The 18,983-nt window shown below is 35.8% G+C and overlaps 1 protein-coding gene across 1 annotated transcript; it reads left to right on the forward strand.

Moving 5' to 3' along the window:
- Positions 1-204: 204 nt before the first annotated feature.
- Positions 205-1,642, forward strand: LOC149155942 (uncharacterized). The gene is made up of 2 exons (XM_089444588.1): positions 205-1,351; positions 1,497-1,642. Exons 1-2 carry the CDS (start codon positions 205-207, stop codon positions 1,640-1,642), a joined length of 1,293 nt encoding a protein of 430 aa, XP_089300714.1.
- The last annotated feature ends 17,341 nt before the right edge of the window (positions 1,643-18,983 follow it).

Raw genomic sequence — 18,983 nt, forward strand, 5'->3', positions numbered from 1 at the left:
AGAAACTGTTCTGTCATCTGGAAAGCCACTTCTGAGGCTTTTAAGGTAATTGAACAAGGGCTGGCTTGGCGGATTGGAAATGGAGAAAATTTGAGGATCGGTAGGGACCCGTGGGTAGGGTGTAGTGAGGGTTTTGCTCTTTCTCCTAGAATGCTCACTCACCTGGATGATATAGGAATAAGAAACTTAAGGCAGATTGCAAATATGGAGCAGTCATCTATATGGGGGCAGGCTTGGAAGTCTGAAGCCGATCTAGGAATAGATCTCACCTGGAGGAATGAATGGCAGCTATTCCTTCAGGAGCTTAGAAGATCCAATGTAAGAATAAAGGACAGGCCGGATTCTCTGGTTTGGGCACATGCGGAGACAGGGCTATATTCTCCAAAGGCTGGATACAGTTTCTTGATGAAGAATAAAGGCTGGAATCCTCCTGTTTGGTGGTCAAAGCCTTTGTTCAAACTTAAATGTCCTAAAAAAGCTAGAATCTTTTTTTGGTGCGCTTTAAATCATAAGATTCCTACTTGGGAAATTCTTCAAGCCCGGTTTAAGCAGGGACCTGGAAGATGCCCTCTGTGTTTTGCTGACTCAGAATCCATTCCCCATCTTTTCCTATCATGCCCTTTTACAAAACAGGTCTGGAATGAAGCGGAAAGGCTCATAAATGTAAAATTAAGATGGGAGGGAGATTGTATGGCCACAGCCTGGGAATATTGGTGGAACCACTTTCAAGAGAGGAACCTGAGGAATTTGCCTCCCATCATTTGCTGGGGTATTTGGATTGCAAGGAATCGAAGTATTTTTAGAGAATTGGCGACCCCGGTGGCTGCTATTGCCATTCAAAGCAGTGCCATCCTTGAAAGCATTCCTGTAAAGGAGGATTCTGCAAAAAATGTTCCACGGAAGGAACTTCGTATCAGAGATGGGATACCGTGGGCTTTCTTTGACGGGGCAGCCCAAAACAATTACACGGGTGCTGGGTTGTGCATACATCTTAGCGATTCTCACTCACTAAAGGCCTCAGTGGGAATAGGGATGGGAACAAATAACTTTGCTGAACTCACTGCTTTAAAGCTGCTCCTTTGTTGGCTCATACACAAAAATATTCTCACAGTTCAGATTTATGGAGATTCGATGAATGTTGTTAACTGGGTTAATGGGAAATATAGATGCCAGCACTACATGTTGATGCCTTTACTAGAAGAAATTCAATTTTTAAAACAGCAGTTTAATGTTTTTTCTATTGACCACATCTACAGGGAGTACAACGAGGAGGCAGATCGGCTTTCTAAAGAAGGTCTGCAGCAAGCTGTGGGCTCTTGGAGAGTAACAGAACAGTTTCAGGATCAGATCCGTGTGTCGGATCTCCCTCCAAATATATAATGTTTTTGGTTTTCCTTCTATATGCACTAGATTATCTGTGTTTCATATGATATCGGTGGCATATGTCAACTATGTTTTTATTTCCTCTTATATACTGTTATGCTCTGGTTTGTTAGAGCAGATTGTGAACTATTTACTGTATGGTTTTTTCTGGGTTGTTTTCCTTATGAAAGGAGACCCAGGAGACACTATGGGCTTCAGCTCTTTTTCTTGGTTATGGCTGTTCAGGCCGAGTACAGGAGACTTTGTTAGTGCTCTGTAGGGGTGCTGATGATCTTTCTCAGAGGAGCCTTTGCTCCTTATCAGGCAGTTTTTTTGCAGAATGTTAACTCATATGCTTTGTAACTTTTTTATTTCTTATAAAAAAGTTTGCTTTTTTCCTTGGAAAAAAAAAAACAAGTTTTCGAGTTATCTAATAAAAATAGATTATATTTCTTCCCTTAGTTAAGGAAACCTACGATTGTTGGTTGGCACCTTTGCTCAAACTCAAGGACAAACTCCTAAATCCTCACCAATTTGATTCCTTCAGAATTTATATTCTTTGTTTTGTATTGCTTTCCAAGTATTTTAGTTTTTTTTTTTATGTATTTTGTTTTTGCTAGCCTCAAGTATAACTCCACACATCCATGTTCTCAATGTGACTAGAGAGCTCTGTGCTGCCTAAAGTGATCTATATCTCTGCAATATATATTCTTTATATATCTGTCTCATGTTTGCATTGAAGTTTATAGAATATATCTTTGGTATTGCTACTTTTTATAAGATTTGTGTTTAATGGAATACAATATCATATACTTAAAACTAGATTGCATCAGACATCTTTGTGGGGAGTGTGCTTGTTGACATGTATTTAAAATGTGAGTGTATAAAAAATGCACGTTTTGTATTTAATAAAATCTATTTACGAGATATTGTCCTATGGACACTGATGATTGTAGGATATTCTCAAGAATATAGTGAAGAGGTTGTGAAGCTCTTCTGTGAAATGAAACCCACAGGTGTGAAGCAAAACCAATACACCTTTACGAATGTCCTCGAAGCATGTGCAGCTATAGAACAGGGCAGACAATGTGTGCAAGGTCTTTAGTAATATTTCCGAACCAAATTTGGTCTCATAAATACCATTCTTCCCTGATATGTGTAACATGGGCTCTACAAGGAAGCCCTTGAACTCTTTTAAAAAATGCAATCAACTGGAATGAAGCCAAACCACATCACTGTGTCCACCATTTTCTTCGCAACCTCAACAAGTTACTGCAGGCAAGTGCTGGATGATGACTAGGAGCTGCCAATTGTGGACAGAAACCTTTACTTGTCCTGCACGGTGCGCACAAGCCAAAGTGAAATTCATGAACACTTAAAGAGTATGGTCAACAGTGTGCAGCAACGTTCTTTACAAATCCGATGGTGTAAATAGTGACACTTGTTTTCTTGAATCAACAGTGGAAACCAAAAAGGTAGACGACAGTGGGCAGTGAACCGATTCAAGAAGAAACACCTTCGGTGTAAAAAGTTGCAATCTTTCCACGTGTACAACTCACAACATGCAAAATTTGCTTTCTAATGCTGCTCCCACCTTGCATAAAGCATTACTGTAGCCACAACGTGATTAAAATTAATGAAGTTAGTACTTCATGTCATGTGGTCGCGCTTATTATCAACGGTAGCCTATAGTTTTTTTTGTCGCTCAACCAACTCAGAATCTGACATGAAGTCTTGTGTCATCCGATCATGCGACATGCTTATTATGAGATATATATTTTTATTTTGAATAGGTTTTCATAATTGATGGTAGAAAATTAATTTTGAGAAACTAATTTTGGATATTTTGAATAGTATATATAGTTAGAGGTTAAGATTTATTTTCAAAAGTATTTTTATTTATTTATTTATTTTAAATGAAATTTATTAATTAAAAAAATTATATGAACAAGTACAAATGTTATATGAAATAGGTTATGTTTTCTTAGTACATTTTATTAAGAAGTCATAATATTGACGAATAGTATTTTATTAAAGTCTATTTATTGATTAGGAATCTTCATAATAAGTAAGAGTAAATCTACATGGATAAGAATATTGTTACATGTGTTTTATATGTGTGTGTGTTTAATTTATATATGAATTCTTTTTATCATTAATAATAACTGTTATTATTCTAAATAAAATTGTAATTTAATTAATTCTTATGTTTTTTTTAATTTTAGCAACTTGATATGTATAATGAAATGTTTTAATACATATTATGGTTTGATGTTTTATTGAGTTGAGCTAATTTTAGAATGTGCAAATTTATATTCTATCTCATAGTATTGAGAAATTAAATTATCAATAAAAATATTTTAAATTAGAGATGGTAATGAAGCTATATTTTTTTCAAAATTTGTTTAAAATCATGAATGGACCACTTGATTAAAAATTCCAATTTTAAAAAACTAAAAATCGATATTTTGTAATAATATTTATCTTATAGTTATAGGTGGTGCTCCATGTAACAACATCCGACTTGCTCTATTGGGCTGCTTATCGCTAATACAATTCTTCTTGTGATGTTAGAAGACCGGAATACTTTCTTCTTTTTTTCTTTTATCTTCTGTCCCTTAAAGGTATGAGTCCTATAATTATGGATACCACTCTTCTTCTACTCCCAAGTATTATAACTATGTATGTATAAATAATAAAAGTATTTGTGTGTGTGTGTGTAGATATTAATATTATTTAGTGTCTTGCCCTTCCAAATTATTTATATTTAACATACTTCTTATTGGCAGTTACAATATGTCATGGACTTATTGTATGCCATGATACCATAGCTAATGGACTACACACCGTAATTATATCACTAGGACCTATAATGGCTTACGATGTTGCTCTACTTCGACGTTCACTAGCGTCCACCCAGGCCCCACTAAGGTTACACCTCGTGTAGAATTTAAGGATCAACAACCCACACTACATATGATCCACATCAACACATTTTGATGGGTCAACATGCATAGATGTTAACAAGGGAAAGGGTGGCATACAAAGTAATTTACCAAAACTGCTCATCTCCAGATCTACAACTAGGACCAATTTCGATATCCTCCATCACCTTTTTCGAAACCATTGGAGCGGGTGTTGGAGAAGGTAATATTGGATTTTTTAAAACCACTTATGAGTTGACGACAAGCACATAATGAAAATATGGGCCCCATCTCTCAACCTCTTCCATGATACTAACCTGCCACCTCATCCTGGTCCTGCCACCCCAATGATTCTCCTTACATGTTCTCCTTTGCACCTCCAGGATGGGACCTTAGGGGACACATCATCCTGGTCCCGCCATCTCAGTTCTCTCCTTGACTTCTCCCCCTTTTCACCTCTGAGACATGTCATCTCAGTATCGTCATCCCGCTGCTCTCCTTGACTTCTCCCCTTTTGTGCCTACAGAATGGAACCTCCGGAACATGTCATCTCAATTTCGCCATCCTGATGCTCTCCTTGACCTCTCCCCTTTTTTGCCTCTAGAGGAACATCTGGGAAATGTTATCCTAGTCATGTCATCTCAATGCTTCTCCTCCATTATTCTTCGACACTCACCTGTGGGAGACATCCACACAAGGTTTTTTGAAGGAAAACTAGGATGTATGGCACCTCCATCATGAATTATGGGGATTAAGCCAATGTTGAAAACACATAATCAAGAGTATTTGAATTATTTGTATTTTTACATTTATTATAACGAGGTCCATCCATCTCAAAACCTCATTCATTCTTGCAATTTTAAGTGGTGTCAGGAGACTTATGTAGGCTTCCCTCCACAGAACCACTGTGCCCAAAATTTGCATTATTTCATCTTAACAATTAATTCAAGTGTTTATTTAATTGACCAGGTTATCATTCCTTCACCTACGCTATTCACATTGACTACAAGGTTGTATACACTCAGCTCCTATGACACTAATATAAATGTATGTCTCCTTGTATACCATCAATTAGAGAAAAATCACAGTCAGACAACAAGTTAACATAGTCTCATTCCCTTCCATTTACAATAGTAAACTATGAATTGTTTAAGAAATCAATGCAAACTTCATTTAACAGACATAACACATACTAGTACATTCAATAGAATGGGTTAAATTAACAAATACTTATATTAGATTGAAAACTAGTGTCTGAGAAGTTGAGTCTGAGACAAGGACTCTCCACCCAACCATGGATAGTTGCAACCAGTCCTCACTACTAGCTACCACTCCCGATCTAGTCCTCGTTGGTAGCTACCACTCCCACCCTCCAACTATCTAATGATGACCATCCAATACACATGGGGAATCTAAAGATTTCCTCCCCACCCAAGAATGTCAAGGGAGTCCAGAGTAACAAGTCTCCACCCTTTAAACAACAACAGAGTGGTTCCAACCACCTTGGGGAATTCAACAATCCATTTTAAAACCACACAACAAGAAGGATTCATAGATCCTCCTTTCAAGATTCTAAGAAAAATGCTCTACCCCAACCATTAAGGGACTCTAGAGAAAGACCATCGCCACCCTCTCGCTATATAGGGAATTGAGAGGTCATTGTTCCTCAACTGGGAGAGATCTTCTTCGTCCAATCTTGCCAACCAAAAATTAATATCTCTGTATTTCCTTCCTTTTTTAAAGAAAAAATCCTTTGCACTCGCTCTTCTGCTTGTTTCTAAAGAAAAATGAGTCAAAATATTTCTCCCTTTTCCTTCCTTTTAGAAGTCAACTTTTCTTCCTTTTTCCCTAACTATATACACAACCTCCCAACTTCATAAATTACTCAACCTTCTCTCCTTGTAATGTTTTCCAAGGCAACATGGCCCTACGTACTTCTCTTGCAACCCAACTAGATTTTTGAAACCAATCCATTAAAACACGCCAACCAACCTTTAATGGTTGTCATAGCTAGTTCATATTTCCTACAAGAAGGAAACCTTGAAAATCCCAAGCAAGCAACCTCCTAATCTGTGGAATTTGTGCCCCTTGACTCAGTCTCTTTTAATTTTCGTGTAACAATATTTATATTAAGCTCATGAGAGAATCATGGTTATGGTCATCACAAACCCCTTCCCATTGAGGGAAAACTGCCCTTGGTGTTCTCTGTCCATATGCAACACAAAACAAAATAAGAAATAAAAAAGAAAAAAAATGCATATTATTTTGTGGAGCTTTATATGTACAAATCTATTCAATGTTTACAATTATATATACATTTGCTTGAACCATATAAGAAAAATGCATAAATAGACATCATCGAATCAACCATTTCCCAATTGGCTTCCTCATGCCTAAAGTGCTTCCACTTCACTTTGACTTTCTCTATGGCTATTTTTCAGAACATGAGACTCCTTTGGTCTTAAGTGCACAATTATTTGGCCGGAACTCAACGTCGAGTTCCACCTATAGAAAAAACCAATCAGTCACATGACTAAAATCCTGTACATATGTTTTAAGAAAGAAACATGGAAAACATCATGAGCTTTCATTGAAGGAGGTAAAACCATCCTGCATGCCACTGGTCGAATCCTTTTGAGGATTTCAAAAGGCCCACAATACCGTGGTGTTAAGGAAATATTTTTGGGTTTGATTCTCATGTGAACATGTGCCCCTACTTGGAACTCTTTATGCACCCTTTGTTGATCTGCATAAATTTTAGGCCTATCTTATGCCACTTTTAAATTCTACTTGATGATATGAATTTTCTGCTCCATTTCCTTGAGCATGTTAGGCCCAATATGCACTCTCTTCATTGGAACAATCTAGTTGATAGGAGTATTGCAACTCCTCCCGAACAATGCATCAAATGGACTCATCTTTGTGGATTCCTAGTATCCATTGTTATATGAAAAATCTACAAGTGTAAGATACTCCTCCCACTTCTTGGGTTTATGCATCACATACATCCTCAACATGTATTTGAGGATACTATTTGTCCTCCCTATTTTCCCATCTGCCTGTGGATGATATGTTTTACTGAATGCCAACTCTTTCCCCAAACTTACAAACAATTCCTTCCAAAAATTTTAAGTGAACTTGGTACCTTGTCTAAAATATTTTTCTTTGGAATTCCATGCAATTTAAAAATATCTTTTATGAATTTTTTCCATCTCACTAGCCAGGTTGGTTAACTTGACTACTAAAAAATGAGCCACCTTTCTAAATATGTCAACAACCACCATAATTGCATCATGTTTCCTAGAGGTTCTAGGAAAAACTATGATGAAATCCATGGAGATCACCTCCCATTTCCATTATGAAATGGGTTTGGGCTGCAACAATACTGCTTGATGCTTGCATTCAACCATCACTTGCTAACATTCTATGCATTTAGCAAAACAATCAACCACTTCTTTCTTCAAATTTGGCCAATAGTATAACATTTTAATGCCCGTGAGAGTCTTTTGGTAACCAAGTGGCATGAATATGGATTGACATGGAACTCTCTCATCATAAACCTTTTCAATTCATCACCATTTGGCACATAAATTATATTTTTGAATATAATTAGTTCATCATTGGTGATATGATATTCCTCATCCCCACCATCTTGTTACAACTTTTCTTTCATTTGCTAATATTTTTCATCATGTTGTCCTACATTATTGACCCTTTCCACCAAGTCCATTTCCTAAGAGCTTATCACTACCAAGTGATTCACTTGAATCGGCCTACTACCATGTTCTCTTTTCCTTTGATGTGCTTGATCTCAAATTCAAACTCACTGCCATGTGATTCACTTGAATCCTCCTATTACCATGTTCTCTTTTCCTTTGATGTACTTGATCTTAAATTCAAAATCACTAAGTATGGCCAACCATATAGCTTATCATGTGTTCAACTTGGGTTTCTCAAAAAAATACTTGAGTCCACTATGGTATGCCATAAGTGTAAATTTCTTGTGAAGGAGGTAATGCCTCCATCTTCAATGCATCAATGTTGGCAGCTAACTCTAGATCACAAATCACATAATTCACCTCCTGTTCATTGGTGGGCTCCAATATTGCAGCAATAATGCTGCAACTCCTGGGACTCCCTTCTTTACTTTTATCAACCCGGTAGTTCGTAACAAACTTGGAAGCAATGGTGCTGTATTCACAAGTACTAGCTCTTGCCGCAGTTGTCACTTGGTCAGCTAGCACAAATCCGCTAGGGGCTCAAGCCAACTTCTATGAACTCTTAGAAGAAACTTTCTAACTGATGGATGGAGGCTAACTCAGAGGAAGCTGATCTACTTACAGAAAGAAACAGAAAGCCAAAAAGTAACATAAACCCTAGCAAACCCTAATTCTACCAGCTAGTCCTACTAATGCAAAGGAGAGAATGCAAACTATCAAAAGAGATGCCATTACTTCTATGAAGGTAAAATGCACATGCCTAGGCTACCTCTATCTGAAGGAAACATCTTTTCGTATTTTCAAATAAGTCATCAGAAATATCATGCATGTGTTTTAACTGGCTTTTTATTGTGCAAGGGTGGATCAAGGAAGAGAAATGCTTGGAAAAGGTTGGGAAGGATCAGAGAGGGTCTAAGGAGTCCCTAACACCCTTCCTAAGAGTTTCACAAAGTTTGGCTATCCAGCAACCTCACTAGTGAGCTTCTACAGGAAGTCTGCAGGGGTTCTACAGGATGTTTCAGGGATTTCTACAGGATGTTCAGAAATTTCTACAGGATGTTTGAAAATTGGGTTTTGGAGGATGGGTGAGTGAGAGAAGATGCATGAATGGATAGGGAGGTAGGGTAAGGGCCTGGAATGACCCAGTGACTGATGGAGGAAGTGATGAGAGGGTGTGGAAAGCTGACTTGACTTAAAGAAGGCTAAGACAATGGAAGAGCAAGAAGGTAGGGTTACGTGGGCAGAAGAGTAGTTGTGAGACGAGGAACCTAACTAGGAGATGGAGTAGCTGGCCTGGACGAAGCTTAGGTGGATGAGAGAGTGATGGAGATGCCCTGCACGGTGTACACTTAACCAATTCAACCAAGTCCTGCACACAATCAAAATCTTAGCTAATCTATCCTAACTGTCAACAAAACAAATGAACAACAGCTTTATTTCTTAAAGAGAACTATGTACAACACTTAATCAAAGAAACATCTCAAAAAGTCTGAACGCATGACTAACTTCTACAAATGAAGACATTACACCAAAGATTGCATGGTTAAGCAAATGAGTGTTTTTGTTGGGCAACACTGTTTCTGCAATTCCAGCCCCTGATCCAATAAGGGAGAGGTGAAACTGAGAGTGCAGACAACCCCTTTTTCTGGAGCTTTATCAATTATTATCCTATCAATCTATTCTACACATCTGAAGCAATTCTATTCTTCAACAGTGACCTATTTAACCAACACAACTAAATCTTGCTCAACAAAACCACGTTTCAAATGCATAAAAGGAAAATCACAGTGCTTAAAGGAAAGATAACAATACAAAGAAGGAGGCCCTAGGCTCTCAGGTTGGGCCCAACCCCGAGAGCTATGGCTCCTATAGAAAACTCAGAGCTGATATCAAATCTGACTGCTTTTCATTATCAAAAAATAATCATAAGTCAAGAGTTATGCCAACAATGGCTACAAAAGAACAAAACAGAGCTAGCAGCACTGTAGTGTAGAATATGCAAGAGTTTTTCAAAAGTCCCGTTTCGAAGGCTGAGGCCTTAACATTTATACAACACCAGGCCCTAGCTGGCCTCCTAAATCCATGGGACTTGGCTGCCCAAACTGTGAGTGAACAACACCTTCCAATAAATATGTTTGGCTGCCTTCTAGATCCGGTTTTGGTGGCCTTTGGAGCTCGGAGTTGGGGGTGAAGATCCTGAGGGAGGCTATTTAATGCCATAGACAACCCCCCTACGAATCCTCAACCCAAGCTTGGCTGTCTCCTAGCCCATCTCTGCTCGGTTTTGCTCCAACATGTGTTAAAAAATCCTAAAATGAGCACGTGTTAGCCACCTAGGAATAGTGACTACCCTTATTCATACAAATGACATAAACATACTAAGAAAATAATGCATAAGTTATGAAAAATGAAGGATTGAACAAGGGTAATTAGGCCAAATGAGCCCAAAATGTTACCAAATTTCAGGCTCATCATTCATTTAACTTTCTAGACTGATAACAAACTACCCGACCTTCCTACATAAAGACTCCATTGAACCCTTCCTTGCATGCATCTGTGCACACCACAAAATCCTTGTTCGGATCTACAATCCTCAAAACTGGTGCATTCCTGAGTAAATATTTCAATTACTCAAAGCTTGCTATACATTGTGTTGTGCATGCAAATTTCTTTCCGTTTCTCTACCTCCTATAATAACCTGCCGATCCCATGAATGATATGATATCACTCACATTATTTTGTCTTGGCCACTCCATTATGGCCTTGATCTTCTTTAAATAAAATCATATCCCTTCCTTGGAGACAATATACCTCAAATAGTGTATTTGTGATTGGAGGAAATCACACTTGCTGAGCTTTCAAAAGAGCTTGTTTTTGTATTGTAGCAATTGTTTCTGGGATGATCAAGTTGTAGTTAGAACTAGGATCGATTAGAATATAAACAATTTGATTACAAAGCTTACTTTCCATCTCAATGATGGATGCGTTATGGTTGTCTACAATTGCACAAATTCTTGGCAAACTCCGAGCTACATAACTCACCGTGTGAGCCTCCTGGATGATGTAAATCTTTGGTCCAACTTTTCTCTGGTGTGGATAGTCTCTTTTCCTATGATTTTCAAGCTTGTGCTTCTCTGATGTTAGATGTTGCATATTTCCCTTAGAAACAATGTTATCTTTCTGCTTAAATTGATTTACATGGGCTAGATTATTACATTCCTTCTTTTTTGAACATTTCATGGGCCAATTCTTCTTATTTCCAGTGTTATTCCTTTTCCTCTAGTCATTCTTAATTTCTGGTCTATCTTTTTCTTGTTCATAGTAGTGTTTTAGCCTTTTAATGGCATCCTTTAGAGTCTGGGATTCTGATAATTCAATTTTGTCCTTGAATATCATTGCAAAACCAGCTAATGAATATTTGAATATTAACATTCTCATCCTTGAGATATGTCACATACCTCAATAGTTGCAAAAACTTAGTAACATACAAATCATCTATCATTAGCCCTATCTTGAGTTCATAGAAATTTTTTTCTTTGCCATCATAGTAGTGCTTAAACAAATATCAATCTTTTAAAAGTTTTTCAAATACATCCCAAGTCAATTATCCCTCAACAATGCCTCTACCATTTTTCAAATATTCCTATCATACATTTGTGTTTCTCTTCAAGTTGTAAGCAACAATCTTAGCTTTAATATTTTTAGAATAGTCCTGAATTCTAAAGAAAAAAGAAATCATGCCAAGGAACCAAGCTTCTGACTATTCTGATCTATTCATATCTCCATCTAATGTGGGTGGATTTTCTTTCTTGAATTCCTCAGGCATGTAATCCTTTTCTTTTCTTTGTCAATGATGATTATGGTGCCTTCTAATAGTAGAACTAGATGACCTGCTAGAGTGATGCACATACGTGTTGGTTCTTCCTCTTGGGGTTCTCAAAGGTGCATCTCCTTGCATATTATCCTTAGTTTATTTCCTATGCCTCTTCCTAGATCTGCTACCATCTTCCCCATTTATTTTCAATTATGACTTCCAACAGCTCCTTATGTCCCTATTACTAGCCCTCATCTTAGGTTGCCTCTGTCTCTACAAATATGAGAGATTTTGCAAGGTGACTACATTTTTCTTAGCTTGTTTCTATTGATATCTCGCCAGCCTCTCATTATATACCTTGAATCTTCTAAATTCAACCCTTGGGCTTCTCAGAGTGTCCATCCAATTTGGACAATCAACCGCTCCCCCTTGGTCAACCGAGCTTCCTTCTTAATTTGTCCTAACCTCTTCATTTCCATGTTGTGACTGATCAGAACAATACTGCACCATTTCAACCCTAATTTATGTGATTGTCTTTGTCTTATTCTTCTTGTGATGTTTTGTCAATCAAACACATTAGTTAACATATAATAAATAAATAAAAAACAAAATTATGCCCATGGTCCTGCATTTATAGAGGTGTTATAATGAATTGTCTGCAACAAAACAATCCACTATGCATCGTTATCAACAAAATTATTTTGTTGATAAGGTGTGGAGTCAAAAACTTCTTTTAGGAATGGAACTACGGTTTTCAAAGGAATTGATGAGATACATTCTACCATGAAACCCATTAGAATAGGTTTTGATTATGACATTAGGTATTCGACTCTTGCAGTAGATGTTGTTTTACATAAGTGATAGGGAGATGAGATTCATCCACGTGTTATTTTTATTGGACTATCGTCTGAATAAATTGATAGCTTATTATGATGGAATCCTATAAAACAAATTCAACACTACCAGTGCTACCGCTTATGTCACTTTGGTTTATTTGTACCTGAGGGCATACAAGGTTGAAGTAATGTAGTAGCTTCTAGTGAAATTTGAAAGTGATAATGTTAACCATGTCTTAATGTTTTTATGGAAATTTAAGTATTTGAACTCATATTGGTGTTCTATGGGAGTTCCATCATAGTTTTTGAAAATTAAAAGAGCATCATGGTTTCAACCCTAGTTGAACATTTTATCATGTATATCTATGTGCAAAGGGAAGGCAGTGCATAACATAAGCACTATATCTAAAATAGACATTAGATGGGGCTACCAAATTTCTTCCATTCAAAAATGCCACCACAACCATAACATTCTATAGTATGAATGTGTGGAACATGAATTCTAGGTTCATGCATCCTTACCAATAAGTAGGGTCGATGAGTTAATTATCATTAACCGTTTTTCTACTAATGGGTGATGACACTATAGAAAAAACTATTGCTAAGCTTGAAGAAATACATTGTCACATTGGATGGATGTAGTGTAGAATATAGCCATTATTCGAATGGGATAATGTTATAAGGTGTGAAGGGTTACTCAGTTTTGGTAGGAATCTTTCCTTTCAAGAGCTCGAGAATCACCTAATTCACCCATAAGAATTGTTTCACATAAAAAAATAACACACAAAAAAGGAAATTGATAGTTATAAGGAAAATAGGTGTCTCACCTAGAAATGCAATGTTGATCTTATGTGAGTTGTTTCCTATTAAGAAGAAAAAAACGTATTTGATGATGAAGTGACTAGTGGAAATGAATCATAGAGAAAAGTATAACTATGTTAGTGGTGGATAATCTTGAATCTAAGCTCCAAAAGAAGGAGACCTACATGGTTGTAAAGCTGATCAAGAATCCACCGATGGTGATTTTCATCATCATCACCTATATTAAAGAAATATTTGGACATGGTAAAGTGAAATTTGTCTATGAGCCTTTTGTTTCCTCCAACAAATTAGTCCATATATCTATCTATCTATCTATCTATCTATCTATCTATCTATCTATATATATATATATATATAGATATAGATATAGATATCATTCACATAAAAGGAAAAAGACACATCCACTCACTTTCTCAATACATCTAGGAAAAAACCAAGTATTACACTAAGATATCCTACTTAAAGTACACTCATAGTTCTAAATTACAAAAAGAGTGTATTTATCAAAGATTCATTTCTAGGTAGTATTATATACTTATCTAGAGAATCCATGAATAGAGATAAAAGGATTCCATGTTCCTCCCAACCATGAACTATTTTTCTTAATAGGTCTCCCCGATCTCTACTCCTGCCTGCTAGGAAAACACTTAGGATAGTTTGTTCAAGTTAACCTCCTTAACCCTTTAGTGACACCCTGCTAGTTATTGGGGTTACGATCTACTTTTTCTCTCTCGCTAGCCCTTCTTTCCAAAATTGAATGAATTTATCTCTCACAGTCCTCTTTACACAAGTTCCACTCCATGACATCTATCGCCAGTCATGAATGTTTTGATGGTATGTCCTTGCCAGCAATTCCATTGAATGACAAAAGGGAGGATTTCTTTTCTTTTGTTCTTACCCCTTCTTGGACATAACTGATTTTAATTGTTTTCCTGGGACTTAAGATTATAATGTCACATGATAATGTTTAATATATTTTCAAGAATAGTAACACACAAAAACAATTTCTCTTTCTATTAGTCAAAATAAATATTTACATTGTCACATAATGTGATTTGTCCAACTTTGACTTTTTAGTTGCATGCTCAATATAAAAGTCATAAAAATAACATTACTAGTGGTATTGCATTTCCCCTCCCCTTAAAAAGGAACAAAGTCCTCGTCATATTTGTGTTTCCATTTTCCTTGGAACACCATAGGAAATGCCTCTTTTATTTCATCTTCCATTTCCCAAGTGGCCTCCTTATGCCTAAAAGTGTTTCTATTACACTTTAACCTAGGTGATGACTTGATTATGGAGTGTAGTTTCCCTCCATTCTAAAATTTGTAGAGGCTCAACCTAGAACGCACCTTTAGGTTCAACATATACAACATTCCAATGAAGTATATGAGCACGATTATGAATATACTTTTTAAAAAGAGACACATGAAATACATTACGAACACTAATGTGGGTTGGTAGTGCTAGCTAGTAGGCTATTGATTGTACATTAGATAGTATCTCGTGCGAACCAAAAAACTAAGGGGCCAATTTATAATAGTTCCCCAATTTTAAGGAGCTCTTATTTGGTTATACTTTAATATATGTGTGTTCACCAACTTGAAATTATTTGTATCCCTTTTAATTCTGCATAACTTTTTTTTTGTCCTGCAGTGATTTTAGATTTTTTTTCTCGATATTTTCCACTATCTGTTTGATTTCCTGTAGCAAATCTAGCCCCTCCAAAATCCTACCTTCTGGTCGAATCTAACGTAACGGACTATGGCACTATCTTCCGTAAAAAACCTTGAAAGGACTCATCGTGAGTTATTCGTCATAACTATTGTTATTGGCAAACTAGACCAAAAACGGATAGCCCTCTCGATTCATGGGTTGCTTCATTACCTACATGTGTAACATGTCTTCAATGATCTAATTAACACTTTTTGTTTTCCCATCAGTTCATGGATGGTATGTAGTGCTAAAACTTAATTGCATAACCATTCTAGTAAACAACGCCTTCCAAAAATTGGAAGTGAATTTTTCATATCTCTATGATATAACAATCTTTGGTGTTGTGTGAAGTTTGAAAATTTATTTCATGAAGATTTCTACCACCTACACGACTCTATATGTGGAATGAACATGTATGAAATGGGAAGCCTTAGACAACTTGTCTACCACAACCATAATAGAATCATGTTGTCTTCGATATCTTGGTAACCCAGTGAATCACCTACCATTTCCATTCTGGTACAGGCATGGGAATTAATAATCATAGTGGGCGTTGGTGTTCCACTTTCTCTTCTTGAAATTTTTGGCACCTTTCCAAGTATTTAACTACTTCATTCTTCATATCAGACCAATGAAATTCTTTTTTAAGAGCTATAATCATTTTTTGATAATTGAGATGAGATGTGAAGGGTATCTTGTGGTGTTAATCTAATATTAATGGATTAGTTTTAGCCACACATCCAAAACATAAAATCTTTCTTTATCTGTTAATAATCCACTTTTATTAACTATATAATCTAGTTTTTTCCTTTGAACATTTTTATTTTTACAGATTTCTATAAATATGATTATAATTATTATCTTCCAATGCTGCCATTTTAATCTATTCAATTAAACTTGTTTCAACTTTACTCACTATTACTTCACAAATTCATGTCAAACTTTGTCTTAGTGCATCCACCACCTTGTTTTATTTTCCCTTTATATACTTAATGTCAAAATAATATTTGCTTAGGAACGCCATCCATCTAGCTTGCCTAAATGCCGGGTTGGCTGAAAAATATTTTAAACTTACATTATGAGTAACTAAGGTAAACTTATTACCAATAAAGTAGTGTCTCCACATTTTATGTGTGCGGATTGTTGCAGCTAGCTCAAGCTTGTAAATTGCATGGTTTCTATCATGCTCTTTTAGTTTGTGAGATTCATAAGCCACCACATGATTGTATTGGATAAGCACACTACATATGCCTACTAAATAAGTTTCAGTACATACTACAAAGTCCTTACAAAGTCATGTTCTTCTATTTTTAGCACAAGTGCAACAATAAGTAAATGTTTTAACTTTCCAAAGCTTTCTTGACATTTTTGAGTGCACCCAAATTTCATCCATTCTTTTTGAATCCTTATCATGTTCTTCTATTTTTAGCACAAGTGCAACAATAAGTAAATGTTTTAACTTTTCAAAGCTTTCTTGACTTTTGTGAGTCCACCCAAATTGCATCCATTCTTTTTTAGAGAGATTATGGGGTATGATAATTTAGAAATTCCCTCCCAGTGATAGCCATGAATGATCTCAAATTTTCCACATCCTTGGGAATTTTCCAATTAAGAAAGGTCTTTACCTTTTTCAGATCTATTGCTATCACATCTTTACATATCACTTGTCTAGGATATTGTATCTTTTCTTGATAAAATTCGCATTTGTAGAACTTAACGTATTGCTAATTTTCACACTAAGTCTGTAGTGTTCTTTCTAAATGTTGTTTGTGCTCTTCTGCTGTTTTTAAATAAATCAAAATGTCATTTATAAATATTAACACAAAATTTTCTAGAAACTTATTAAACACGCTATTCATCAAGCACATAAAGGTAGCAAGCACATTGGTAAGGCCAAAAGGAAGCACTTTAAACTCTTAGTGTTTGTAACAAGTTCAAAAAGTTGTTGTTGAATTCCTTCTTCTTTAATCCTCAAATGGTGATAACCTGATCTAAGATCTATTTTAGAAAACATAGTCGCCCCTCACAGTTGGTTGAACACATAGTCAATTCTGGGTAGCGATACTTATTTTTAATTGATGATTTATTTAGATATTAATAGTCCATACATAGTCTAAATGTCTCATCCTTTTTTTTGACACATAGGACTAGTGCACCCCATGGTGAAACAGTGGATCTGATGTACCTTTTGTTTAGCAATTCTTATAACTACATTTTTAACTACATTAATTCTGATACACTCATCTTGTAAGGTGATTTTGATACTGGTGTAGCTCATGATGTAGCTCCTAGTATTAAGTCTATAGAAAAACTATCTCTCTCTTACTAAGTCGTAAACTAAGAATAACATCAAGAAATACATCTTGATAATCTTTGATAAATTCTAAATCATTCAAGGATTTGGTTGGTTTATCCTTTGAGTGGTGAGATCCTTTCCTTGGATCTCTCCTTAATTGTAGAGCAGATATTTGGCACACATAAGCGAGCTTAGGCATGCCATCTAGAATTTGAGTTTTTTCGTTTTTTTTTTCCTGAATTACAAGTAACATTTTTATCAAGACAATTAACAATTTCCCAATCCCTGTCCAACTAATCCATCCCAACTAAAATGTCATATGAACCTCGTGGCAAAATGGTCAAATTGATAGTGGTTTGTTTTCTATTTAACATGATTGAACCGAGTTTGAATCTCATTCTATTTTGTTGAAATTCTAATTCTGGCTTACCTAACCAGATTGCTTAAACATGCCAATCGTCCTCTCTTTTTCCACCCTAGGAAAATATGTCCTTCTTACTAAGCCATGATTTTAGATTTTCATTCCTCTATTTTGCCTCTTAGTTTCCTAATGGCCAAATATAAAAACCCTGTGATAATGCCATGCATTTGTTCAGAGAATGTGTATGTGACGGCATAATTCAAAAATTCAAGCAACGTGAAATGAAGGAAGCAGGCCTTGTAAGAGAGGACGATCAATGCCTTTTATTATTTTGTTGGAATATAAAATTAGCTTGCTTTTGTATATAAGTAAGTGAATGTTCGTAAGTATTAAATTATGGGATATCCATATCCATTAGCTATAGTTTGCCCGGTTTTTTTATCCAAATCATACAATCACACATTTCACAAAACTAATTAATTAACTTATAAATGAAAAATTCGAAAGAATTAGATTACATGGAGGCAGGTCGAGTAAGGGATGGCCAGTCGAGTAATAGATGGAACACTGAATGATTTTAGAAGGCGAGTGAGAGATAAGATAACACTCAACGATTTTAGAATGCTTTGTATGACAGTGGGTGTTTCTGTATTGGTTAATTATTTAATTTAGGAGTTATTTTTAGTGTGATTTTTTTGGATAGTTCCGCTGGAGTTTGCGTATTAACATGTGGATCTGAAGTTCGTTACGGTGGGCGGGATATTAGGTTCACGAATTGATATGGGAAGACCGCGCAGATTTCAAATCAGATATAAATTCCAGCATCCTATTTACTTTTCAGAAACTCTTTCTGTATCCCGGAAATGACGTACAGTTAAGGCTAATAAATGATAATGCTGGTTGAGTTTTTATGGAATAAAGTTTTTTTAGAGAAATTTCAGTGACATTCTATGACTTAGGATGTAGAGCAGAGTAACAACATATATGTGATATGTGATCTGCAATTTATAAATTTAGAATTTATAAATATATTAAATTGAAACAAAAATATTAATTTTATGACCTTTTTCATGGTGGATTTCTTTCACAGTAAATTTAGAATTATAACGTTTAATATTTTGTATTATATAAAGTA

The sequence above is a fragment of the Pinus tabuliformis genome, chromosome 9 (genome assembly GCF_031772625.1).
Source record: "Pinus tabuliformis cultivar Carrire ecotype Pingquan chromosome 9, CPIR1, whole genome shotgun sequence".
Classification (NCBI taxonomy): Eukaryota; Viridiplantae; Streptophyta; class Pinopsida; order Pinales; family Pinaceae; genus Pinus; species Pinus tabuliformis.

Coding starts and splice junctions, on each gene's coding strand:
- LOC149155942 (XM_089444588.1), top strand. CDS start 205: ATGGAGCAGTCATCTATATGGGGGCAGGCTTGGAAGTCTGAAGCCGAT. Junction 1,352..1,496: donor ACAGTTTCAGGATCAGATCC/GTGTGTCGGATC, acceptor CTGGTTTGTTAG/AGCAGATTGTGAACTATTTA.